At 48.1% G+C, this 27,587-nt stretch overlaps 1 protein-coding gene across 4 annotated transcripts in view; it reads left to right on the forward strand.

The window, feature by feature from the left end:
* WDR7 (WD repeat domain 7) overlaps nucleotides 1-27,587 on the forward strand; it is a 2,460,073-nt gene that overhangs the window by 1,847,296 nt on the left and 585,190 nt on the right. For all 4 annotated transcript variants that reach the window (XM_069627029.1, XM_069627030.1, XM_069627031.1 and 1 more), the window contains one exon: nucleotides 19,964-20,150. In XM_069627029.1, the coding sequence (XP_069483130.1) occupies nucleotides 19,964-20,150 (187 nt within the window). The remainder of the gene's footprint in view (nucleotides 1-19,963; nucleotides 20,151-27,587) is intronic.

A 27,587-nucleotide genomic window follows, 5' to 3' on the forward strand; every position in this document is an offset into this window, starting at 1 on the left:
TATTTCATTAATTAACCTAGAAAACATATATGCAATTACTTTGTAGTAACTATAGCCAGTCAGTGAAATAAATCTTAAAGGGTATCAATTAAAAAATGTACACTAACCTTCCCATTGTAGCCAAATCATTCCTGTTTTTAGAACTTAAAATCGAAATTCAAACAAATATACGTAGCCATTCGCAGGTACATGGTATGAATCATTTGACAAATGACCATCCAATTAAAACAGCTAGTCTCTCACCTCTATAGCATCTCTGATCCTCAACGGGCTTACTCACGGTCTGTTAGTGATTTTCCACAGAAGTCAAAACTTTCTTCCTATTAAGTGACGTATCGAGCAATTACAAGTCACTCCACATATCAGGAGCCTAGTTTACTCTTTATTCCCATCTACAAACATTACCCCTCATTCATCAACTTACAGGTACAGAGTGTCATCTGTGCTCAAACAGGTGCTCAGCAGAATAACCAAGCCAGAGCAGGTGTTTTCCTTCTTTAATGCATTCCTTCACATTAGGCAGTTGCGTGACCTGGCACGATGGACGCCGACAAACCGTTAATTTGGTAGCCATCTCATAAGTACTTACTTAGAAATGTTTTTTTTTTGGATAAAACATTTTATTGGTTTTAAGACAAAACATACAAACAAATCAGCTGTTAGAGGAGCATGTCACCCCTCTCACCTTTACTGGCTGATAAAAAACACACTGATTGAAATAACAGGGTTCTTTTGTCTTACTTCGTTACATTTTTGCATAACTGCATAACAGTCCAACATGGTTCTAGTGTCCACAGTATATCATTACCAGTTAAACCAGCCTCTCACTGGAGGTAGCGCGTCAGCGGACGTCCTCCCATTTCTGCCAAATTTGACTCTCCTTCTCGGGGCAGCCGCATGCATTATACACTCTGTGCTCCACTACGACGCAGATATCTAGGTCAGTTGTCCATTGTTCATAGTTTGGTTTTACAGCAGAGCCCCATAATTGCGCTATGTTTCTTTTGATCAGCGCGACAACGTCACCAACTTTTAGTATTCCTTGGATTGACCATGTGGGCCATCTAAGGAGTTTGTTCACCTCCGGGAGGTTACTGTTGTCCCATAATGGTTGTACTGGAGTCCATTTTTGTCCCATTTGACATATTTGTGTGTGTCATCCCATATTTACGTAATGTGTGATAGCATAGTTGCGGCGGCCCTTCTATTCTTTCTCCGGTAGAGGTATCTCATAATGGGTCATTCCAGTGTGTCGGTATCAGGTAGTCTATTATGTGTTAGTGAAATATCTCAGTGGAGTTTATTGTTTACAACTGCCATTTGGCTGGCCCAATAGTATGTCTGTAGTTGGGGTAGCCCGATCCCACCCTCCCATATGGCTCATTGGAGTGTTGCGAGTGACAGACGTGGGTGGTCCCCACCCCACAGTAGTTTTCTAAGTGTTTGGTCAATTTCTGGAAACTCACTTTATGGAATATATTAGGAGCGTTTTGTAATATGTATAAGAAGCGGGGCAGGGCTATTATCTTAAAAAGGGCCGCTCTGCCTAGTAGTGTTAGTGGCAGGGATGTCCAGTGTCGGACATCCTCCGGGAGTCTCTGCGTCACGGGGTGTAGGTTTTTAGACACATAATCGTTGAGATTATTTGTGACTTGTATGCCCAGGTATACAAAATTGTTCCCTATCCACTTGATAGGGCAGTCGTTTGGCTCTATGTCTACCTCTTTTCCCAGTTGTAACAGTGGGGATTTGGACCAATTAACACGCAGACCGCTGAAGGTACCGTACCTCTCTGGCAGGTGTGTCACAGTGCTGCAGGATCTAATTGGGTCTTTCAAGTATATCAGCAGGTCGTCCGCATACCAGGCCATTTTGTCCTCCCGTCCGCCCAGCAAAAGCCTTTCCATGTCACTGTAGATCTCAATAATTCCGCTAGAGGTTCTATCGCCAGTGCAAAGATCATGGCCAACAGAGGACAGCCCTGTCTTATCCCCTTCCCTAGTTCAAAGGGGACTGATACATATCCGTTTACTCTTGTTACTGCCTGAGGGGCTTTGTAGAGGAGCCTGACCCAGCTCATGAATTGCGGGCCAAAGCCCATACGGTGCATTATCTCCCAAATAGCCTCCCAATAGACCGAATCAAAGGCCTTTTAAAAGTTTATTGCAAGCAAGGCTAAGGGGCCTTGGAGAGCAGGTATCCTCTCTAGGGCTGAGTGTAGCCTATGTATATTCATTCGGGTGTATGTCTGCGGCATGAATCCGCATTTGCCTGGGTGGATCAGCGTGGGATGACCTGATGTAATCTGTAGGCCAGCACCTTTGCAAGCAGTTTGGATTCGCTATTTATGAGAGAGATGGGCCTGTATGAGCTACACCTGTCTGGCGGTTTGTCTGGTTTCGGTATCACTATTATAGTGGCTTTCCTAAGGTCTGGGGGGGAGGCGACCCTGAGCGCGTGAGTCCTCGTACATCCTCAACAGGTGCAGAGTTATACTTCGATAAGGAAGCCGTTTGGTCCCGGGGATTTGCCGGACGGTAGCTCCGACATAGCTGTGGTTAACCCATCCTCCGTGATGTCCTTTTCTTGCAGTTCTAGCTGGCCAGACTTGAGGGTTGGAAGTGTGAGTTCATCCAAGATGGAGGTGTCAATGGGTGCGGATGGTGCTTTATAGAGCTCAGCATAGTAGGCTGCAAAGCCTTCTGCTATGTGCCGATCTGTCTCTAGTGGTGCCGACTCTTGAGATGTGATTCTCCTTCTCCAGCATGGGGTCTGGCATGGATTCACATGCTCATGAATATTCCCCGTCGTCAGGCTGGGAATCCTCGGTAAAGAAAAAACCAGTATCAGTTTTGTTTCTGATCTGTCTTTCGTAGTAATAACCAATCACTGGTCTCTGCGTCATACTGACCACAGCCAATGACTGCCCTCTACCTAAGCACCGCCTCTGGCAGCCATCTTCAGATTTTTACCGCACGTTCATGTGTTGGGATCCTCGTGCTATTGCTCTCGAGCGTTAGTGCTATTTTTTCACGTTTTTTCTCAAAAAACTTCGTTTTTTCGGTCAAAAGAGCCTCAAGCTCCACCGACTCTCCATCCGATCAACGGGGACCCGTGTCGGATTCGTCTGCGCCCCTCAAGGGTGAAGATTTTGTCGAGCTACGCTTTTGGAGGACTCCAGAAGTTTCTCAGGCCCGGACATGGCCCAGGAGAAGGGAAGCTTGACGCCCGGAAAGCTGTTCAGGAGCTGCCCTCGATGCCAGCTGCAGAATGTCTTTAAGGAGGATGAACACTCCTTTTGTCTCTACTGCTTACATGAGGACAAGACGCACGTGGAGAAGGACTGTGCGTTTTGCGGCAACAATTCGGAGCGGACCATGAAGGACCGCCATCAACGTCTCGCCAACTGGCTGGAAGGGAAGAGCCCGTCAGGCGAGAAGAAGAGGAAGAAATCCGAGCGGTCTTATAAAACCTTTGAGGACGCCCCGGCGACGGGGGTCCAACACAAGGCCAAGCACCGCGAGTCCGCTGGCACCGGGAGCGCCGAACGGTCGGGCTCTACGGGCGCCAGGCAGGGCGCACCCTCCCCGGCACCTTCAGCCACGAGCCAACGCTCTGGGTCGGGTAAGAGGAAGGGCGAGCACCCGGCGAAGCTCCTGGAGAGGCCCCGGTCGAGCTCGAAGGCCCCATCGGAGGGGGAGCGAGGCAGTGTCCCCCCCCCTCAAGGATAAGGCGGTGAGCACACCTAAGATGGTGAAGGCCTTAATCCATCCGGCCAAGCCCTCCATCGATACTGTCGCGGCGGCCCTGGCTCAGCCTGTGGAGGCTACACCAGTGGTGGCAACCTCGGGGCTCAGAGTCTCCCTGCCACCTCGGAGGGAGTCCTCTTTTGTGCCCATCGATAGGACCCCCGTGAAACCCCCGGCGGGGAAGAAAAAGGGGGTGCAGGGCGTCGTCGTAGATTCGGCCTCAACCTCAGAGGAAGAGCTGATTGAGGTCTTACGCCACGGCCTTGGCGTGGAAGAAGACCGGCCCGTCGGGATGGATCCCGACGCAGGTGACGACGACATCGTCGAGGGTGCCGACGGGGCCCCTGATCGCCCGTCGGATTCCCCTCTGCCAGTGCCGCAAGACAACTCGGTGGCCATTTTGTTGGCTATACAGTCCTTATGTTCAGAGATAAGGACGAGACTACCGTTGCCGATGGAGGAACCTTTCCCGTCGGGGGACCCTGAACCGGGACCTTCTGGTGCTCCCCCGCCCAAGAAAAGAAGGATTCACCCTCCACCTCCTTTTCAGCCGTCGCGCCCCGTCCAGCCCTCCTCCCCGTCCACCCGAGGGGATGATACGGGGACTGACACGGCAGCGACGGGTACGGACGACGAGGTGTACGACGAGGATCTACCGTCGTCACCTCCCACCAGGGCTTCTCCGCCCGACGAGATTGGATCGTTCCACTCCATGATCGCCAGGGCATCCGAGCTTTTCCAACTCTGCCCTGAGGAGAAGAAAAAGGAAGGATTCCTTTATCAACGGCGCGAGGCCAAGAGGAAGACGGTCCTCGCGGTGCCTCTACTGGACGACATTTGGGATGAGGGCCTCGCCCTCCTCAAGAACCCTTCCACGACGCCAGCTAGAAGAGACCGGTACGAGAAGAAGTACCGGGTCCCGGACGCGGCCCCCCTGTGCCTCCGGGCGCAGCCTACCCCGGACTCCGTCGTCTCCGCGGCGGCCAGGAAGAAAGCGGGGGGGGTGCGGCCTCCACATCGACTTCCCCACCGGACGGCGAGGGAAAGAAATTGGACGCTATGGGACGCAGGGTCATCTCGTCTGCAGCGACGACGATTAAAGCGGCCAACGCCTTGGCTATCATGGCCCGCTACGACAGGGAGCTATGGTACAAACTGGCTCCCCTGCTGGACTTCCTACCGGACGACAAGAGGGCGGATGCCCTGGAGATCCTACAGGAAGGCGAGGTGGCGTCGGACCACGCCATCACTATTGCGACGGACATCGCCGACACTGGGTTTCGCCAGTTGGGCAACGGTGTTTGCCTTAGGCGGCGTGGATGGCTCAAGGCTACGGACTTCCGTCAAGACGTACAGACCAGAGTCCTGGACATGCCGTTCGATGGGAACAACCTGTTTGGGAAAACAGTGGACGATTCCCTTCAGGCCATTAAAGCGGACACTGAGACGGCCCGGGCCCTTGGGGTTCTGCAGCAACGACGGACGCCCTTTCGGAGCAGCGGAGGCAAGGGCGCCTCCAAAGGTTCCGGCGGCGGTTTCTCCACCTACCGTCAAGCGGCCCGCTCGTCGTCTCAGGAGGCCTACAGAGGACGAGGCAAGTCTGGCGGACCCCGCCGTCGTCGCCAAGGAGGTCAAGGCGGCAAAGCCTTGTCGAAACAGGATTGAACCGGCCGTGGGGTCGGGCCCCCACCAAAGCACCCCGGTGGGAGGCCGGCTGGCGAGCTTCGTCAGCGTGTGGGAGTCCATCTCCACCGACCGTTGGGTGCTGGACGCCTTAGCCCGGGGCCACGCGCTCGAGTTTCAAAGAAGGTGCCCGTGGCCAGGAAAGAGTTTCACGTCCCTCAGCTTCTCCTGGCGGTAAAGGCGATGCTCAGGAAGGGCGTCATCGAACTCGTCCCAAAGAGGCTTCGGGGCTCTGGAGTTTACTCGAGATACTTCCTCGTGAAGAAGAAGACGGGAGGATGGCGCCCCATCCTAGACCTGCGACGTCTGAACAAGTTCATCAAGGCGCAGAAGTTCCGGATGGTCACCCTCCAGCACGTCCTGGGGCAGCTGGAGGAAGGAGACTTCCTGTCGTCGTTGGATTTGGAGGATGCCTACTTCCATATTCCCATCCTAAAGGGGCACCGAAAATTCCTCAGGTTTGTGGTCCAAGGGCGTCACTACCAGTTCAAAGCCCTCCCCTTCGGACTACGGTCGGCACCCAGGGTATTCACCAAGTGCCTTGCACCGGTGGCGGCGCAGCTGCGCCGTGAGGGGATCCACGTCTACCCCTACCTGGACGACTGGCTCATCCGAGCCAAGACGAGGGAGCTCGCCGTGGATCACACGGCAAGGACAGTCCAACTTCTCACGGACCTGGGATTCTCCGTGAACTACGCCAAGTCCCATCTGGTACCCGCGCAAAACGCACTGTTTCTGGGAGCGAAGCTCGACACAGTGTCCCTTCTGGCCTCCCCGTCGGAGGAAAGGACCAGGTCCATTCTGGGCAAGGTACAGCGGATGTTGGTTTCCGACGCGGCCAAGGTGAGGTCCATCAAGTCCCTCCTCGGAATGATGTCTTCTTGCATCTACCTCATTCCCATGTGCAGGCTCCGGATGCGCCCGTTGCAGGAGTTCCTGGACGCGCGCTGGATCCAAACGACGGGCGGCTTCGAGGAGAGCATCACACTCGACGAGAGTTTCCGCCGAGCGGTCCGGTGGTGGGGCAACCGCGCGCATCTGACGGCGGGCATGGACTTCCAGACCCCAGACCACCAGGAGACAGTGACCACGGATGCCTCCCTGGAAGGGTGGGGAGCGCACACCGAAAATCTGCACGCGAGAGGCCTTTGGCTCCCGACGGAGAAGTCCCTCCATATCAACGTCCTGGAGCTCCGTGCAGTGTTCTGGGCCCTCAGGTCCTTCCTTCCGTCCCTCAAGGGCAAGGTGGTGAGGATCTTCACCGACAACACCACCACCATGTTTTACATCAGGAAACAGGGCGGAACCAGGTCTCCAGCGCTGTCCAAGGAGGCGCAGGACCTGTGGCATTGGGCCGTCGCCCAAAGGATGTTTCTGGTGCCGTTTCATCTGGCAGGGATAAAAAACACCATCACCGACTCACTCAGCAGGGAGCTGCGCTCGTGCCACGAGTGGGAACTACGGCAGGATCTAGTGGATCGCCTCTTCCGACGGTGGGGCACACCCCAGATCGACCTGTTCGCGACGGCAACGAACTCCAATTGCCGGAGGTTCGCCAGCAGGTTTCCCCAGGCGAGGAGCATGGGCGATGCCTTCTCGTTCCCCTGGGAGGGCCTGTTCCTCTACGCGTTCCCTCCTTTGCCACTGCTAATCCGGCTCGTCAACCAGCTCAAGAGGTCGCGGTGCAGGATGATCCTCGTCGCACCTGCGTGGCCGAGGCAGATATGGTTCCCGGACCTTCTGGACTTGTCAGCCTCCCCGCCAATCAAGCTGCCGGTGGACGCGGATCTACTCTCCAGGGAAGGAGGCGCCATCCTCCACCACGACCCGAAATCACTGAACTTGCAGGCCTGGCTCCTGCGGCGCTAGAGTTTGGAGGATACGACATACCGGCCGACTGCAGAGAGGTTCTTTCAAAGGCCAGGGCGTCCTCGACTCTTAAATGCTACGGACACAAATGGAAGAGGTTCTCTGTCTGGTGCCACGCACAGAAGATTAACCCTCTACGGATTACGGCTCCCCAAGTACTGCCGTACCTGCTGACGCTGGCCAAAGCTGGACTGGCACACGCGTCCATCAAGATTCATCTTGCTGCGATCTCCCGATACACCAGAACCACGTGCCGGACGTCCTTGTGGTCTCATCGTCTGGTGAAAGAGTTCATGAAGGGACTGTTCAGATCGTTCCCGCCGGTGAAGGCGCCGGCCCCGGCGTGGGAGCTCAACGTGGTGCTGACCAAGCTCATGGGACCTCCGTTCGAGCCCCTGCACTCGGCCCCGTTGAAGTTTCTGTCGTGGAAAACAGCGTTTCTTGTGGCCATCACCTCCGCACGACGGGTGGGAGAGATCCAGGACCTTTCCTGCAAGGCCCCGTACTTGACTTTTCACGACACGAGGGTAGTGCTCAGGACGCACCCCTCCTTCATGCCCAAGGTACCGTCGGACTTCCATCTCAACGAACCCTTGGTGTTGCCTGTGTTCTTCCCGTCGCCTTCGTCGCCGGCTGAGAGGACTTTGCACTCGCTGGATGTGGCTAGAGCGCTGAAGTTCTACGTGGACCGCACGAAGTGTTTTCGGAAGACGGCACAACTCTTTGTGAATTTTGGACCTGTCAATCAGGGGAAGGCTCTCTCGAAGGCTTCCATTTCCAGATGGCTCTCCGGCTGTATCATGTACTGTCATCGGTTGGCAAACCGACCGCTGCCTGGCCGTCCGAGAGCCCATTCCACCAGAGCGATCGCAGCTACCACGGCGTTCCTTTCTGGTGTGCCCCTGCTGGACATATGCAGGGCTGCTACGTGGAGGTCGACGCACACCTTCACGAAATTCTACTGCGTCGATCGGGATTCCAGGGAGGAGTCCAGGGTCGGCCAAGCAGTGCTGCGCAACCTGTTCGCCTGAGGTGAGCCTGGTGAGGAGGTAAGATGCTTAATGTTGAGTTTGATGTAATGCTTAATGTTGAGTGTACTGCTATGTATTCTTTATTCATGAGCATGTGAATCCGGTCCCCATCCTCCGCATACAGCACTAATGAAGGGAAAGCCACCCAGCGGTAGCTTTTGTTTACTACAGCTGGCTGGCTTTTCCTTCATTAGTGCCGCAAAAGCCAGCACAGGAGGGCATCCATTTCACAAAATGGATGCGCCCATGTGCTTGCTTTTGCGAATTTTGAGCTTGAATAGCTCAAAATTTTACATAGGAAGTTTTAAAAAAGAGAATGCTAGTATTTTTTTTTATGTTGCCTATATATTTTTTAAATAACATTTTTTTCTAGACCATGCCTTTAATGTTTTGAAACAACCAGTTTACTGACATGTTGTCAATCTTATATGTGTATGTTGATATGTTTCACCCTGGTAATAATAACAGAATGAATACACAGCGCGGGACCCCCTTCCACTCGAGTCAATCTTGTTCCTCAAATATTGTCAGAAATCTTTTTAAAGGTATACCAAGATCTATTGTATAAAGAAAAAGCTTGTCGGGGAAACTCAAACAGGCATTCAGGAGGTAGCCCGAGTTTTGCGCAGTCAGCAGACCGATCGGGTATCCCATGGCCACTCCCCCTCGTGCTGCGAAGTCCACACTGTAACCTCACCACTTGTGTTACCACAAAAGAATATTCAAGCCGTATAAGTACACTACCATGTTAGAAAATAAACTATGAAAGGTTTCAGATGTCTGCTGGGCTCGGCTCTAACCAACCCATCCATCTCACAGTATTCGAGCGTGTGACAACCCAACGTGCATTTTACTTAATCTTCACCATAATGGTACAATATACTGTCGGCAGTATGTAGGCAACCTAAATGGCACAGATCCGTGACAGGAAGAATGCTTGGCTTTGGTCATCTAACTGATGCTTTGTGCGGCCCTTCAAACAAAAATTCGCCATGTTCAGTTCTTAACACTGAAATGTTGAGCACATACTGTGTAAAAACAATGGCTCGTTAAATGAGCCGTCATTAATAAATGCCCCCCCCCCCCCCCTTTAAAGGTCTGTCAAAACAAAGGGTAAGGGACACGGGGAGTGTCTCTCCAGCGCATCTCAGAAGCTGTGTTCTCAATATGCATGCCTTTGTTTGTAACACAACAATGCTTAACTTTTTGCTGGTGGGAGCTCATAGGCAGTAGTCTGGGTGGGCCCCTTCCTGCACCCCCACCCCTGAGCTATTTAGTCGCCCGATTCGCCCTGCCCAGGAAACTGATCTGGCCACAGGGATATGACAGGTTACGCAGGGTGAAATTGTTAAAGCCAATAGTGGTAGGTTTTGCCAATGACAATAATAAGAACGACAATATTCTTAACAAATGTTGCATTTAAACCTTGCGTTTTGTATTCAAAGAATGGCACTTGGGTTTTCCACTTAGTCTTTTTTTTGTTTTTACAGGTACCTGAGCAACTTTTCTTTTAAACGTACGAAATGGGAGTTTTTATTTCACAAGCAGGGGCATTTAACGAGTGGAAGAATTTATGGTTTTCTGTCATCCACTAAAATAACAAAAGTACGCATTTCTATAAAATGTTTGCAATGAAAACGTCGAAAAAAGCTATTTTCTATCCATCACTTTTTGTTGATAGTCTTTGTTAGTCCCACACCTTGGTTAGGACTCTAGAGAACAGTTGCTGCTTTTCCAAACACATGGGGCCTAATTATGACTGTGGCAGTAGCCGTGCCGGTAAATACCGGCACGGCTGACGCCAAAGTAATTTTTTAACTAGCACCCGGTAATAGGGATGTACAGGTGCATTCCAGCGCCGGCTGACCGGGTAATTCCCCTTTGCCGGGTGCTGGTAAAAATGACTCCCCATACCCATTTGAGTTTCATAGGACTCAGTGGGAATGGGGAGGCCAGTAGCACCGGCACTGTCAATAACGGTGCTGGTGCAACCGTGTAGGTCTGCTCTCGGGTGCTGTTCCGCCCGGCAGGTCAGACCTGCCAGGCTGACAGGCACCCGTGAGCAGACCTCGTAGTTTGCCGGTCCGGTAACAACGGTACCGGCAAGCTTACTGGTATGGTTGTTACCGGACCAGCAAGCTTATAATGAGGCCCATGATCTGCAGTATCGGTCTCAGCCACAGTGTTTGTACAAGGGCAGGTGGCTGGATGTGCCTGTGTGCCATAATGTGGCAGTGCAGGCATTACCTTTGCTGTTCACCGCGTTCATTGCATATTGTGAAAGCCAGGCTGCCACTCATTGCAAGCAAAACCGTCCACCTCCTAACATACTCATATTTGGTTGATATGGAGATGCGACACAGCTTTCGGACTGCTTATTTTATGATTGATGCCACAATGCAGTCAGTGGTCCATTTGGACCACTTCTTTAATGCACTGGGGCCATTGTAATCCAAAAATAATGTAAGCGCCTCCAGATAACCTTTGCACAAAGCTGGGAAACTATTAACATAACTACAAAACACAGTGATGTACAAAGGCTTGGAGGTCAGATCTCTGTACATTGCTTCACTGCAGAAAATCTAATAGCAGAAATAGAAGTGGTGAGTGTTAAAAACAATTTCTCTTAGCCCTGTGTGCAGGGTATGGCATCATGTACTAATCTAGACAAAGAGGGGCTCCGGCAAGCTTCCCCTTGCACGTCTAGCAACCTCTGGTCCAGCAGTCAAGGTCATCTCATAGGGAGGGAGCAGGGCTAAGGACAATAATGCAACATGTATGCATACGAGTGTGCTAATTTATATTCTTGCCATCAGTTTTGCATGTCATTGTGTGCGTTGTTCATTACAGTTTAGCTTGATGCATGCCGTTTTGTCCACATGATACTCACTAGACTGTGCATTATTGTGCTTGTGTCAGCCTCCATGCAGTAAGGACTGCCATTAGTCATCCTAGTTAGCAACTTACATCTACTTAGTTGTTTTACTTTTGTGTGCAGTGGAAATTCTCTACGCAGCATCTAGGATTGATTTGTAGTTCTTTTGAACCACATTTCCCAGCTCTCCCGGTCCTCAAATCCCAGCCGGCGGCGCATTTACTGAGGTCGGTTGTTGCTGGTTTGCGTCCGGCTTGCATCCGGTGCGCACTCCGCTCTATACCTCATAGACACAGGGCTGCCGTTTGGCCTCCCAACTTTAGGGACACCTTAATCCTGATCCTCTGTGTGTATTTCCATGTGCCCAGACCTAAAACCGGCCTACATAACACCTACGATGCTGCTCTCGCAAACTCCACGAGGTCCAACCCTCCTGACCCCCCACTTGTCTTATCCGTTCTCAACACACGTTCTCTGATGTCTCATGTCGTGGATGTTGAAGACCTCCTCGCATAGTCCTGCTATGACCTTCTGGTTATCACTGAGTCTTGGCTCAGTGACGCTATTGAAGCCACTTTAGCTGTTCCCCCTGACTATTTGCTTCTGTGGGCTGACAGCAAAGATGCTAAGGGAAGAGGGGGTGTTCCTCTGTTCCTTAAGGATACATTTCAATGCCACTTTTCCCCACATAACCCTCCACCAGATGACTGCGAATCATTAGTGGCCAAATTAAAAATCAATGACAATACTACCCTTACTCTCATTATCATCTACCAGCCACCTAGACACCTCCCATTGTTTGAAGAACAATTGTTACATCTTCTTAACAAAACTGCTTATAGGAATTCACCAGTTGTCCTACTGGGCGACTTTAACCTCTGGGCCGATGTGCCAACTGATAAAGCCTCCCGGTCACTGCTGGCTGCACTTGCCACCATCGGTTTTACCCAACAAGTAAGGGAGCCCAGCCATATAGGAGGCCATACTCATGACTGTATATTATTTCACCAGGGGCCTCTAGCCCGTTTATTGCTTTGTGTCCCTGGTCTGATCATTCTCTTCTTACTCTCTCTATCAATCTGCCCGCTTCGCCCCCCAGAGTGGAGGTCATTCCCTGACAGTTCGTTAAGGCTAGAAGTCACAAAAATCTCACTCCTCAAAAACTTTCACAGGCATTGGGCCTCATTACGAACCTGGCGCTAATGGGTTAACTGCGCCGTAAAAGGCTGCAGCGCCGTTAACCCAGTAGCGCCTGATTACGAGGTCCCTTTGCGGGACCCGACCTTAACGGCTGGTCTACATCAGCCGTTAAAGTAGGGACCCGCAAAGGGACCTTGGTGCTAATTACGGTACCGCAATTTGCGGTACCGTACTTAGCTCCTTCCCCATTCCCATTGAGCCCTATGGGGCAAAAATGGGAATGGGGAAGGGCCATGGAGGAAGGGGGAATTACCACCCCGCCAACCTTGTAATGGTGTGGTAATTCCCCCTTTCTCCATGGCGGAATCGGTAAGTTACCGGCATGGACCGGTGCTATTAGCGCCATGGTTTTCCGCCTGGGTCGTAATGAGGCCCATTGAGTCTTAAACTAGGTGACATTAAGGACTACAATAATTCACCTGTCCTCTCTGCCCACATAAAAAAACACCCTCGACTGTGTCATGGATGATCTTGCCCCCATTACCACCAGGCTTGTCAAGTCTGAAACTGTCCCATCACTGGTTCAACAATGACATTCTCGCCCTTAGGCATCGTAGGAGAGCACCTGAACGTGCTTGGCGGAAGCAGCCAACATTAGCTTTGCCTTCCCTATACAAACTGGCAGTGAAAACCTTTAAGGCTGCCGTGACCCTAGCCAAAACCACCTATTAAAACAACAGAATTTTGCAGGCTAAGTCAAGTACCAAGGAACTTTTTACTATCCTTCGGGATTTTAATAGTAACACCAACACTAAATTCAGCACAACCCAGGATCCGGCATGGTGCCAAACAATTCATGACACCTTCACAGCCAAAGTCGCCTCCCATCTGTAGTCTAGCACTTCTCATAGTGCTTTTATTCCCACACCCTTACCTATTCTCTCCCTAGCCTGCACAGCCTCCACAAACCACCCTAACACGCCCAAGCCCATCTTTTCTTTCCCTCCTTGTACGGTGGCAGAAGTTACTCAGATAGTCAACATGAAACCAACCACTTGTAAGGGTGATAGCTGTCACTCCAGGTTGTTGGTTAGCTGCCTCTATACCGTCTGCCCTTAGGTCACCAAGCTTATTAACCAGTCATTTCTTGAAGGTTGGGTGCCAATAGATCTCAAAGAGGCCTGGATCACCCCCTCCTTAAAAAAGACAACCTTGGCCCTCTCCAGCCTAAACACTACCGTCCTATCACTAACTTTGTTTCTTCTCAAGGTTATGGATCTGGTAGCATGCCTCCAGCTGCAGGGATTCATTGAGGAAAACGCCACCCTAGTTCTGCGCCAATCCAGTTTCCGTGCTCGACATGGCACCGAGACTGCCATGCTCGTACTGAAGTCCAAACTCTCGGCCGTTATCGATCGAGGTCATCCAGCTCTCCTGATCTTACTCGATCTGTCGGCCGCCTTTGATCTGGTCGACGAAGCGCTGCTGACATCCAGGCTGCAATCATTGGTGGGCTGTTCTAGTACCTCTACACAATGGCTTGCCTCTTTTTTTTGTGTCCTCGCAATGCTAGAGTTGCCTTCACGATGCCTGTTCCTCCCCCACACTACTCACTCCCTTCTCACTGGAGGTGTTCCTACGGGTTCATCACTCTTGCCCACTCTGTTCAATATCTATATTCTCCCCCTTCTTATGATGCTTGATGACCTGGGTGTCCGGTATACGAACTATGCCAATGACACCCAGGTCATCCTTGAACTATCAGGCATCTACGCCCAGGACTCCCAGGCCGTCAACGCGATCTACTCCACCATTTATTCCTGGATGGTGGCCAATTCCATGGCCCTTAATGCTGAGAAGACGGATTCTCATCACTTCCTCCAGCCACATGCTGAAAAACCTTTCTCCCGAGTATGCCAACTTTCTCATTGGTAATGCCACCATTCCTGTGGCCAAGAGCGTCAAAACGCTTGGTGTTACTCTCAACGCCGAGCTCTCCATGAGGCAGCACGTAACTAAGACCCGTGCCTCATGCGGCTTGCTTAACCAACGTCTGGGCTATATGCGCCCCTTCCTGTCCATAAATAATGTGTCCATCCTAGCCGCCTTGGTTAATTTCAAGGCTTGACTTTTGTAATAGTCTCCTGGCAGGCACTGCTCAGACCAAACTCGCCGCCCTCCAGGTTACGCAGAATTGTGCTGTGAGAGCAGTGCTAGGCAATCCGAGACAAGTCCATCACTGAAGCCAGAAGAAATCTGCACTGGCTGCCGGTCAGGCACTGTCTCCTTTAAGATTCTGACTCTTAACTTTAAGTGCCTGACCCTCACTGCCGCCGTCTCTCTCTCTGAGCGCATCAAGCCTAGCCAAATATGGGAAGACAAACTTCGATGTTCTGGCTCCTGCCACCTGGAATCCCGCTTGATTGGAAAATGACCATGTCTCTTGCCGATTTCAAAAAGAAGTTGAAAACCTTCCTCTTCAATGCAACTTCTGTCTAGTTTCCATTGTAACTGACGTTGCTCTTCTGTCTCCTTTTTATTGTTTGTTATTCGTGTGAGCCTTGAGGCGTTTGGACGATCTAGTGCGTCACTAAGAATTAAAATAATTAAATAAAACATGATTTGACATGTTGGGAGGTTTACAGACAGATGGATACATGCATGACCAAGGAAAGTCTTGGAGCGCATTTTGCAGATTGACCAACTTTTTGTTAGCAACTATGGTGGTTATGCAACAGTATATTCTGTTTGCCTCAGTGCGGGGAAGATGATCTAGGTCAGCTGTCTGAGCATATACTTAAGAGGTCTGTTTTCAAGAGAAACCTTTTTGACACAGTGTCCCTTTATTGTACTTATCATGGACTGTGTGGAGTTTGGCTGAGTGTACAGTGGACTATCCTCCCCTTCTAATGCCTACCTGCTGTTACGCAATGTGGTGGAATTGAGGGCTATGTTTCTTATAATATACTCTGTGCCCTATTGCTCCACAGAGTATGGTGTTGGTTTACACAAGCAACAGAACTTACCTATTATAACTTATCAAGCAGTTTGCACCCTCTGCCAATTCTTCAACTTGGTAGTTACCCCTTTGCCATAAGAACTACTTGATTTCATCAACCTCATCACTTTCAACAACTGGGGCCTTCTTCAGTTTGAAGTATGATCTGCAAATAAATAACAATGAGTCCTCGGAGGCTGTGAATGCCGTCCCATCAGCCAATTAGAATGTTTGTAATGCAGTCAACTACTGGGACTGACAGCACTCCGAGCAGTCTGATTTCAAAAGCAGACCAAGAAACGACAAATCGCTTTTCTTCCAACTCTGATAGGCCTAAATGACAAACACAGGAACAGAAAATAAATTGGCACTAAACAACTCACACAGCAATGTCCCACTCAGGAAGAATCAAAAGAAAATCGTATCATCAATACTGTGAACGGAGGATAGCACAGGGGCAGCGTGCTGGTCTTGGAAGCAAGACCATGCAGAGGTTCAAATCCCGGGTGCGCGCTTAATAAAAATATAAACTCAATGTTTTTTGAATATTGATGAAAACATTTAATTTGCAAAAAACCTTTTGTCTGTTGACTTAACACTCTATAAAGCTTATGTGTTTACTAGCATGTACTAATAGCCATATTGATCCTGTGAGGGGAAATTATTGTTGAGGTAATGTCATATATCGCCCATGGAAAGTATGGAGCAGATGGGCTCTATGGAAGAAGGACTAGACTCCGAGTCACTGCAAGGCGCGGTCTAGTCTTTCTGTTGTACTGCCTACAAGTACCTGAAAATGGAGAACACCTTTGCGTTGCAACTTTCTTGCTGCCTACGTGATTACACCTCGCTTGTGCTCTGCCTCCAGTTGTTTCTCTGTGTTTCCTGTGCCTTCCTTCCCTGTTTGTCTGCCCGTGTCTTTCCGTTACCGCTGTTCGCGGTTTCCTCCTCCCGTTTATTCCGCTTACCTGTTTGTTTTCTGCTTCTGCTGTTTATCCGCGCTCTGCGCTGCCTTCTAGTACTCACTCCTGCTTCAGCGTCTCATCTGCCATCGGACGCTCTCTGCTGGGAACACTTCGTTGTCCAAGTTCTTTGGAGTACTGTACTGTTTGTGCTGTTCCGCACTGGATCGAATTTCCTTATCCACTAAGAACACTTACCAGTGCATGCTGGTTATTGAAGTACCGATACACGCCGACAACTTCCTGCCAACTACAGCTACACAATCTTGCAGGGTTTTTCGGCAAGGCTTTTCCCTGGTTTGGGGTGGGCTCCCAGGAGTCCCCGCTGCCGGGCTAATTGCTTATAGGCAAAGTGGCCTCCGGGGGAGCTCGCTCCTAATTCGTCAAACAGAAGAATAAGATCGTCAAGACAAAGACAAAGACAGCCTGGAGGGAAAAGACGGAAAGCTCATCAGACGAATCCGTAAAGACCCACACAGAATCATCAGGTGAGGAGTGGGCTAGTGGTAAGGAAAGTGTGAGTGATAAACCTACAGAATCTGAGAGGTAAAGGCACTTCATCAACTTTTAGCTCTCGACTTTGCCCCCAGTATACAGGTTGGGGGCAAATCGTTATCCCTAAAAATGATTCCCTCCTCCCTCAGTCTATTGGGCTATATAAATACTATTTTCATGAGATTTAACTGAGATGACTGATCCTCCAACGCTAGTTTCTCCTGCAAGAGTAATCCTGCAATCCATTTTGGGATGTGAGTTGCTGGCGCCCTAAACAATAGGGTGACACCTTTTCCCTCTTTTCTACTGCAAGTTTAGTTCCTGTAAAGTCTACTTAGTTGATTCTGACACAGAGACTTAGGGCCTCGTCAGGGGTTGGGCGGAGCTGTAAAAATGCAGCTGTAACGCTATTACCACTACATTACCTCTCCACCCAATCCCGAGTTTGGACGGAAAGCTGGAGATTTACCTCTGCCTATTTTTGGCGCTATCACCACCAGCAGTTATAGTGCCGAAAAGCCCCATAGAGTCCTATGGACTCATAATACATGGGGACTAACAGTGCTACCGCAACTCAGGATCCGGCGCAAATTGCGCTATACCGAGTTGCGGTAACATTAATAGCGTTGGGCGGTATCCTGGCTCAATTACCACCAGGATACCGCCCAACTCGTGATGAGGCTCTAAGTCTGTAGAGGAGAACTTACCACCAGAGTCTCTTTAATAATACGAAGGAGGGAGATGAGTTACATTGTCCATATAATTACTGAGTTAATCAAGGAACCCAATTAAGCTGCTAAGCTTCTCCTACTATAAATACAAACTTTTTCTCGTGGGAAAAAAAAGTTTTGTGTTTGGCCAAGAGCCACACAATGGTGCAAAATTCCCAGTCAATGAAATTAGAAAAAACGATCTATGAATCCTAATTGAATCAAAATACTAGGATTTTACAGTGGGATTGGTGATTTTCTGACAAGAGACCTTCAAATTACTTCCTGCAAAAGAATGCATTTGGGTCACCCAGCAAGGTGGTTGAAATTGATAGATTGCAAAAATCGATTCATGGATACAGTATTTTCCCCGTAATAACATGATGAGAAGTTACTGGCAAATCACAAATTGCTAAAGCACAAGCCACCAAGCACATTGACCAAATGAATGCAAGCTGAGAAATCCATTTCAAGAGGACTGTGATGTTCTTTTAGAAGAACTTTCCAATGTTGGAGGATGAGTCCATTAGGTTCTGACCAATGTAATGGCAGGTGGGCTGCTTGTTCCACCGAGGAGTATTTGAGACCTGGTGATGGACAATAGTGAGCAGAGCATGGTGCTGAAGATGGACCATCGGGGAATTATTGGCAAATAACCAGTAGGCTCCAATGCAGACTTATGAGCATGTATCCACAAGAGTATGTGTTAAAATGATACTCATTCACCATATTGGTATGTCGCAACATGGCATGGAGCAGATGAGTGGGGAATGTATTTCAGGGTGTCATTATTTATCACTGATTATTATAGTATGATGTAAAAAAAAATACAGGTGCTAATCCAACAGACTGATTCATAGTGTCAGGTACTGATCATTCGGGTTTGTGGTTGAGGGGAATGCACTGACCGTCATGATATTTGGATGAAGGGATGCATGAGGCTTTTTCCAATGTTCTTAAAATGCTGTTAAAACTATACACTGGATGTAAAATCCAGAAGCAGAGGCCTCATCAACCCTGAAGGACTCAAATCAGTTCCCACCAAACACCTCTGGATACATTCCACCCATTCTCGTCATTCCACAACATTATTTGATGGTTTCCTTCTATTGGTTCTGGAACAGAATCCATAAAACCCATCGCTGAAGATGGGACCTGAAACAATGTGAAAATGCAACGGCTTATCCACCAAAAGACATTCAGCATAGTCTTTTCAGACTGCAGAGCATTACCTTTCCATGTTTATTCCATGTTTATTCACTTGATGAGTACAAAGCAAGCCCACTAGTAATACATTTGAATCAGTACAAAACATGGATGTCTCCTCCTGCTACACTTCCACTTGTAATTTTACCCCAAAAAAAGAAAAATGAGCATACGCTGCATTTTCTCCACCTCCCCTGCCCCCCACAGATCCTTCGTCCTTTTACAGTCTTCTTTCCGGTGTCCCATTGAAAACTGATAAGGACTGGAGCATCCCTGTTGTCATGACGAAGTGGATGACATGGCATAAGGTGCATTTTTCACTTCTTTTTTTTCTGTCATCTCCAGTTCACGTGGGCCCTTAACTTGGGCGGCAAGTTATCGCTTAAAACATTCGTAGTCACCTGTCTTTTGGTGAATCCCTAGCAGTGTTAAATTAACACAATATTTACCTGCTATAAAGGTACTCCTCGAGTCCCAGTTGTTTAGAGTGATGGCACAGGGATATGAAATATTATGGGTGAGAAGGTTAGGTCATGTTTCGTTGCCTCATTCTGCACCTCACCCTATTGTTTGTCTCTTCTTCGTGGATACAATTTTCAGAAATTGAGTTGTGCCAACAATTCGGGTTGCCAGGCAACTTCATGTCATGAAGGACACTGCTCCACTCCTGGCATTGCTTCGATCGTAGTTACACCACAACTCCCAGTTGGCAATTGATGGGAGAAGTGAAAGCCCAGCACTAGGACATGTCGTCCTTCTCATGGGGTTATCTGGTAACCCTACCAACAATGCATGTTGTAAAATTGGATCTATGTGATTATTGCGACGGCCGAAAAAGCCGACTTTTAAAAAAAACCTCTTTACACCACATATATATGTGGGGGGAGAACTCCCATATTAATATTATATTCTATACCCCCCCACATATATATGTGGTGTAAGGCGGGTCCCAAAAAGAAAAGTGTGCATTTTCGGCCGTCGTAATTGTGAGGGCGACATTTTGGTACGATTCGGTAAAATTTACAGGTTCTGGTGTTTTCTTCACTGAGAGGATCATGCAGCTAATAGCTGATTTTGATTGAAAAAAACGATGAGAATAATTTTCTAACTGTTATGTAATTGTTTTGTTGTTGCATTGACTACAATGGTCATTTGCCAGAAATTGTAGGAGATTAACAAAAAATGGCCAGTGCAATAGAAATCAAGCCTTTTCCTTTGACAAGATTATATTTCTTTCCATTTCAGGTAAGGCTTTGACTTTTCTTCTGCTGCAGCCTCCAAGTCCCAAACTTCCTCCACACAGTACAATCCGCCGGACCGCCATTGACCTCATTGGGCGAGGCTTTACAGTATGGGAGCCCTACATGGATGTATCTGCTGTACTGATGGGGCTGTTGGAGCTCTGTGCTGATGCTGAGAAACAGCTTTCCAAGTATGTGATCTTTATACTGTCTTTATTTCAAGTGTTTTATTTTTGAAATAAATATTTTCAGTATACTTACAATCAGCACAAAGGCCAGATCACTACACCAGGAGCAACAGGAGACGCAGACTCTTTTCACCTATATCTCCTGATTTCCATTGTCAAATGGCTTCGGCCGTTGCAATAATCCCATAGATCTGTCTGTGATTATCATCGATGTCCCATTGTAATCATTTCAGTTTGGCTTGTTTTTGTTTTAGTAATCTGTTGAAGGAAGACATGTTTCTTGTGCGCCTTGTACGTTAGCCGCACCCTCTTCATTACTCTGTTTCTTTAGTGTCTATAGTTGGGCTGATGGCCCTTCATTTCAATCTTAAGTGCCTTTTGCAATTCGATTCCCTGCTTTCATTTGCATCTCATAGCGGTCTTTCAATTGGCTGGTATTTGAAGTCGGCATATGCATGGAGTTAGGTTAGCATAGCAAGTAAGGCCATCTACACTGTAAGTAAACGCCTCCATTCTGCCAGGAGTTCAGGGCAGTTGGTGGCGCCATAAGTGTCTGATCCAACTGCACTCCCTGACCATGGTATTTAAGACGACCCTTGGGGATCCACATCCGATACATGTCTGTAGGATTTGTAATGTTTATTAAGGCTGGTAGCAAGGAATATGGCGACTCTTAATTTCCATTTCTCCAAGATAACGCATCCATGAAGTCGTTAGAGCACGTTATGCATTTGGGAAGCAGCTATGTGCTGCATCCTGTTTCCACTACTATATCAGTAGGCAAGGCTGTTTGAGAAAGTCTGGTTGCACCAATGATTGCCATTGTTTCTGCAGGTAGGTAATGACATGCGATTACAAACATATAATGGGCATCGTTTGTAGATCGGATGCACATTGGCAACAATACCATATAAAGTACAGATTTGTTTCGAACTCGAGCTGGGGTTCACTACAAGCTTCAAAGTCTTTGGCTCTTTTAACTAGTTGAAAAAATTTCCCTGAAAAGAAGAATTCGGTGCCCTTGCAAGAATCATGCCTTCGTTAGCCTAACATATTGTTTTGATGGGTAGCTATTCACACTTTCTCAGGTTGAGTAATATGCAGTCCTTAATTAAACTAACATTTCATATATGTGCTGCTCATAAAAGCATCGTCCTTGTAATCAAATTTCCTGTAGCCAAACCAGCATAACTTTGATTTGAAGTGAGTTATGTTGTTGCGGCTAGCATCCATCAATTAAAACTGTGCAGCATAAGCGAGGTATGAACTTCTTACTCTGAAGTGTTGCCAGCGAGAGATCTTTTTCAGATATCCTGTAAATCCTGCGTAGTATATACACCATTCACCAGAAAGGGTTGATTTTGTGAGTTTGCGTTTCATATTTTGCTGTATCCTTTTATTTGTTTATAAGCTACTCAATCTGCCGAGCCCACAATATAGAAGGTTACCCCTGAAGGACTCACAGGGATACTGGTGTGCTGTATTCGGTGTGCTTCAGCAATAACTTACAACATGGCAGCCATGTTCCTATTTCAAAAAAGATTGGGAGACAGAGAGAGAGAAAGAGAGAGAAAGATCAGGACAGGCAAGATGGCCCTAACTGCTTGCTGGACAATCTAGGGTTCCTAGTGACTGTTTCGACAGTCAGTTTCGAATGCCAAAAGTTCAGACACAAAAGTGTCCAAAAACAAAGTTTCGCTTTTTATTTTTGGTTGGGCTGCCCCCAACCCCAGTTTTGTTTCTTTTTTAAACACTTACTTAACTATACTAAATTAAAATAAACCCTTTAATATTAAATAAATAAATTCGAAACTTTTTTTTCAACACTTGTGTCGGAACCTTTGACATTCGAAACTAATGTTTCTAAACTTTGACTGGACACCCAATCTAGGCATCCATCAATCAACTCCGTGGCCCTGCACATACATGTCAGCCATTTTATGTCCAGGTGGTGCACAACACCATAGAAAAGTTAAGCCAAGGCTCCTCAGCTGCCCAGCTTCTTTATGGTGTTATGTTCCTATGTATCATCATGTTTGTCTTTGGCTGAAGTTGCGCTAATGTGGAAACATTGCATTTGTTGGAGGATTTAAAAAATCTGCATCTGACAAATTTGAGGGTACTTGGATTCTAAGGAGTAAAATAAGATTGAGGGGGCGCTGTGGAGTGCTGAGGCGTATGTAATGCCTTTGGAAAGCGTCACGATTAAAGGGGATTTCTCTTCCTTTACCCCCTGTGACTGGTCATAAGGACAGAGATTCTTGTTAGACATTTCTTAATGTATGTTTATGAAAGGAAATAGGTAAACATCTATCCTTCCCTTTTTCTGTTGGGTATTCCCTACCTAACAACACTTTTTAAGGTACTCGTCAATCGTCATTGAATGTTTTTAAAGTACCTGTTCACTGTCCCAAACTAACCCTAACTTACTCTACCACTATGTATAACTAAGGATATGAGAATGGCCCCCTTCTCCTGGATCTTTGCTTCTCGCAAGGTATGTTCAATAACTTATCTCCAAATAGTTCTTTGTGACCTCCTTAATTCACACAGTTCCTTTAGGACGATACTGTTCTTCTTATCCTTCTTGATATGGAACTCTCTTGATTTTATACTGATAACTCCTCCCTTATTAGGGTCTATTATTGATTGATTACTGTCTTCTTTGATTCTATTTCCAATATGTGTTCTAGTCTTTTCCTAGGGTAGGGCTGTCCAACCTTTCTGTGATTCTCTGTTGCTTTCTTTACTGTGACTATAATAAGTCTGATTATTCTGAGAGGGATTTGCCTCCAACTCTGTCTCTTTTGATTATGCTCTCAGTATCTTTACTGGGCAATGTAGGAATGGTTTCATAACGATTCCCCTTTTCTCCTCTTATTCTCGCTACTGTATATTCGTTAGCTCGACTGTGACAAGTGTGAGTACTCTGATAAAGATCTTCTTTTCCTCCTGTTATTCCCCAGGCTATGTCCTGAGTATCTTGACTTGTTTGAATAGGAAAACTTTTATCATGATTCTCATTAATTCCTCTTACTGATGGATTTCCATTATATTGACTGGGCCGAATATGAATGTTCACATAATGATTTAGTGGCTCCTGCCCGGGTCTCCCCTGTTTTCACCATTACCTGCTTGTCTCTGGGATAACGTCACTGGGTTTCCGTTTCGTTCAGGTTTTTCCTTCACACCGCCACATTTTTCTCTTGCGTCCTCTGTCTCATCCTTTCTGATGGGTGCTCGATATCGCTGTGCCTTGTGTGCTTCGCGGTCTTATCCATGCAGTAGTATCGGCGTGCTCGACAGGACCTCTGACCCACCACTGCCTCGATGTGGCCACGCCCCTGCATACTGCTTCGCTCTCTCGCACGTCTTCTTCCACGACTCCGGCGTGACAGCCTGTTCGAAGCTTCTGTGCTCTCTGGAGTTCCCAGTCTCCTCCCCTTGCAGAGGTGACCTAGCCTGGCTTAGCTTCTTCTCTCCTGTTCTGTCGCGTCGCATCTTGAAGCCCTTAGATTCTTTATTCATCATTTTCGTCTCGGGAGAATAAAGTCTTTACCTTAAAGAAATATTTACAATTTTAGTTTTACAATATTACATATTGGTTCCTTCTTTGTATGAGTCCTTGTGTGGCATGGTTAAAGAGGTGACTTTAGGAGGGTCCTTGGGGAGTTCCTCACAAGAGCAGGAGTCCTTGTCCCCACAGGGTGAGTCTTTCCCGGTGAGGACTCGCTTGCCTCTACCAACAGGGAGGGTATTGCGGAGCGGGAAAACTCCCTAGCTCATATGGAGGGCTCACCCTTGGGGAGGAGGAACATATTCCTGCGATTCGTCACACCCCATAGAACATCTTGCTGAACCCTAAAAAGCACAGCGGATAGGACAGACAGAGGTAGTGCAAGCCCTGAGTTGTACATTCCAAGGGGAATTTCAGCTGCACTGAGCGGACTCAGAAGCAGGTGAAGGTAAGCTTCAAGCCGCCATGTGCAGCCAGGCAAACCGCCACGAGATTAATACAGCCCGTGGCAGGGAGCAGTGAGTGTGGAAAGGTGACACTGAGGGACCTGTGGCTAAAGGCCACCTAAACTCCATCTGAGCCTGAAGGACATGTGTCAGCCGCATTACGGAGCAGCTGGCTCTGAGACACTTAATAAAATAGCTTTTAAGCCTCAACGCTGTCCCCACCTGAGGGGATGTGATACAGTGTTCACATGGCGAGCACGCACACCCCTCTGTCCTTGCAGTATTTCTTTGCTGGAGGGCCAACTAACAGGCCGTTCTTGTCTGGACAGCAAGGGGCCATTATAATAAACTGGTAATGGCACAGGTTCTAGCATTGAAACCCAAACCTCTAGGGAAGAGAACTTCTAGAATGCTCACCTCAGAGGATGAACTCTGACAGTCGACAGCCTCCTTGAAAGGAGACCAGGAACCCCCACGCCCCAGGTAAATGTATGACATTCTGAAGGCAGTGCCAATAGACCTATCCTCCATCAAAACTCAGGTGTCAGAGACCCAACTTGGGGTGGTATTCAAAAGACAAGATGAGGCCAAAGCTCACATATCCAAATTAGAAGACGATCTCAATGCTACAAGAGAGGTTGACCCCGGGTAGCAAAGCAAATAGCCATGCTGACTGAACGCCTAATAAGAGTCCAGAGACAGACATAACACTGTTTAGATCCTGGGGGTGCCTGAAGGAGCTCATGGCATAGCCATCCAACGATCCATCTTTAAATTCTGGTGACTACCCTGCAGTGGATATCCCGTATCAGACTGAAATTGATAGAGCGCACTGAGTCCTCAGGCTTAAGAGCCTTACCCAGATCTAGACGTGGTCTAACTTGTTTTGCTTCCTGAGATTCTCAGTTAAAAAAAGGATCATACAACTTGTTGGGAAGGGGACTAACCCATCCCACCCCCACTTTAGGGTGAGGCGAGCCCCATTGTAAGAATTGTAATAGACTAGAGGATGGTGGGGCGCTCTAAAGGCCCCCACACAAACATAATATTGTACGCAACTTAGACATTTTAGACATAGTGCACGTATATAAACAGATGTCAGTTTGCAGATATTAAGTAGCCATAGTTGAAGCATGGGGCCTGCATGCCCATGTAGTTTTCGGTGTGTTAGATCCAGGCCGCAGGCCTAAAGTTGAAATCTGAAAGAGAGGCCCGCGCTGCTAGCTTTCACAGAAACTCTCCTTTGTTCTAAAATTGTTACCAATATGTGTGTTCTAGAAAGAATGTGCCCTGAAAGGCCATGAGACAGTACTGGGCGCATTGGTGTGCATGTTATCACACACAGGCCAAAGCGGGCCTCTGATCCCCACCCACCCAGCCACGACTTATAGCCCCTACAACTGCCCTAGTCCCAAGACGCCTGAATTCTGAGATACCAGTCGACCTCAGACCACCGACCATAAACCAATCCATCATAAAAGATCTAAGACCATGGTCGTCGTACCTCTAGTTCATAATGACTTGATTTGTAATACAAGGTACAGGGAGGGATACATTATAGTGCAAATGTTAGGGTGAAAATCTTGGAAGCTGAGAGACACGATCGGGACGAGCGAAGGATGTGTGGGTCAGTGTGACCTCGACACTCCCCATGTGCCAGTCTTTGAGCATGCCAGGTGCATTGTATAATGATAGAGTAGCAATGTTTGCAAATGTAACTAATGGCTTCTTTATCTTTCTTGGAGACAATGAGCCCAGTAGACCCCACGTGATAGAAGACGGACGGACTGGGCTGGGACCAATGACCTGACATCCCCTATGTAGTAGGCCAACCATGTATAGGGTCGCACCAACCAGTCAGGCGGACTTCCACTGTATACAAATGATGTAATCTATTACGCTGTGTCCCCTTTTAAGCTTCTGCTTGCACCTTTTTTCCCCAGAACGTTCCATGGCAGCAGAGTTCTTTGCTGACACACCTATTTTTGTAGAAATAAAACGTGTTATGCTTGCAAGAGTTTCTGAGGGCCTGTATTTTTTCTGGTGTGAGCGTTTCGGGCGTGCTTTCAAACGTTCCAGCGATACAGAGGAGATGCAATGGGAATACCACAAGATAGACTTTTTTCAAGTTTTCGCTGTCGAGATTCTTTACTACAGGAGAAGATTATAAGAGATCATGCAGGAACTAGCACAACGCACAATGCAGGACTTATGGGGTGTTTGCTCTTGATTCCCTTAAATTTCGAATTGGAAACAAAAATCTAATAGCTATAACACTGGAGGAAACCTGAAAATGCCTTCTCAAAGAAACAGAGGGCAATGGAGTGAAATCAGAGAGCCCAGGAATAGAAGGGGGCCGATTGCTAAGAGGGTCGCAGGCATGTTCATCAAACAAAAGTGGATGAAGATCAAATGCTTCCCCCTTTTACAAACATTCTCACTTGCTCTTTCATGTGCTTCATTAACAATTATTCTGGTTTGGCATGACTGCCAATATGCCCTGGTGCCTGTGCTCCCCCACATTTTGTATCTCCTCCGGCAAGCCGATGACGGTCGTTCAGCATTTCCTTTCTTCTCGCCGCCTCTCGTTTCCTGGCTTCTCTGTCTGTCGCTTCCTTCTGGGCTCTTCAACATCATTTCGGGCTTCAGTAAGGCAGAGGCTGGCTTCCAACACCTGCAAATGTTCAGAACCCCTCAGTCAGCTCTAGCGTTCTGCCAGCATGCTCTCGCTCGCAGTCAGCTTCCCTATTTCTTGTTCACGAGCCGGTTGGCTCGGCAGAACTCTCTCCAGCCCCATGGTCTCTCGTACTGAGGAGCAGCGTTATCCCACCAGCAGCGCAACCTTATCAGCTGTTTAGCCTGTTAACATTTCCCGATTGCAGGTATGCGCTCGCAACAACTTGAGCGCAGCTTGTGCTCTTGGCTTCCATTCATCCGTATTACTCAGTTCATCTTCTTCGTCACAGTATTCTTGCATTTATGGGAATGGAAGTCAATTTTTGACTTCCATGCAAAGTCTGGCTACGTTTTCTCAGTGATCTTTAAGGGCCAGTCAGTTCTGGATAACGTGTAGGTAGAGTTTGAGAAGGTGTTTTCATGAGTCTTAAAATACAAGTCAGATTTTGACGGTTTGCATACAGATCTTGTGAAGAGGTCTTCAGTATCCTTCCTTAGGGGCATGAGGGGAGGTTTTACAATATGCCATTAAAACATTGGGCATGGGTGGGGTATCCTCAAAAGAAAAAGGGGGATACCATGTCTCGTCCAATGATGCCATGATATTCCCCCCCCCAGAGGCTGTCTCCCCCCATGTGATCCTAGCCGCCTCCAGAAATGGGATCAAGTAGCAGCTGCCGTCCCTTGACCACATGGGGAGAGACTACCGCCGGGAAAGAAGTGATGACGCCATCAAATTCATCACATACCCTTCCCCTTAAGACTGGGCTTCCCACCCAAGGGATTTTCTTTCAGCTTTGG

The sequence above is a fragment of the Ambystoma mexicanum genome, chromosome 6p (assembly GCF_040938575.1).
Source record: "Ambystoma mexicanum isolate Mex_15411 chromosome 6p, UKY_AmexF1_1, whole genome shotgun sequence".
Classification (NCBI taxonomy): domain Eukaryota; kingdom Metazoa; phylum Chordata; class Amphibia; order Caudata; family Ambystomatidae; genus Ambystoma; species Ambystoma mexicanum.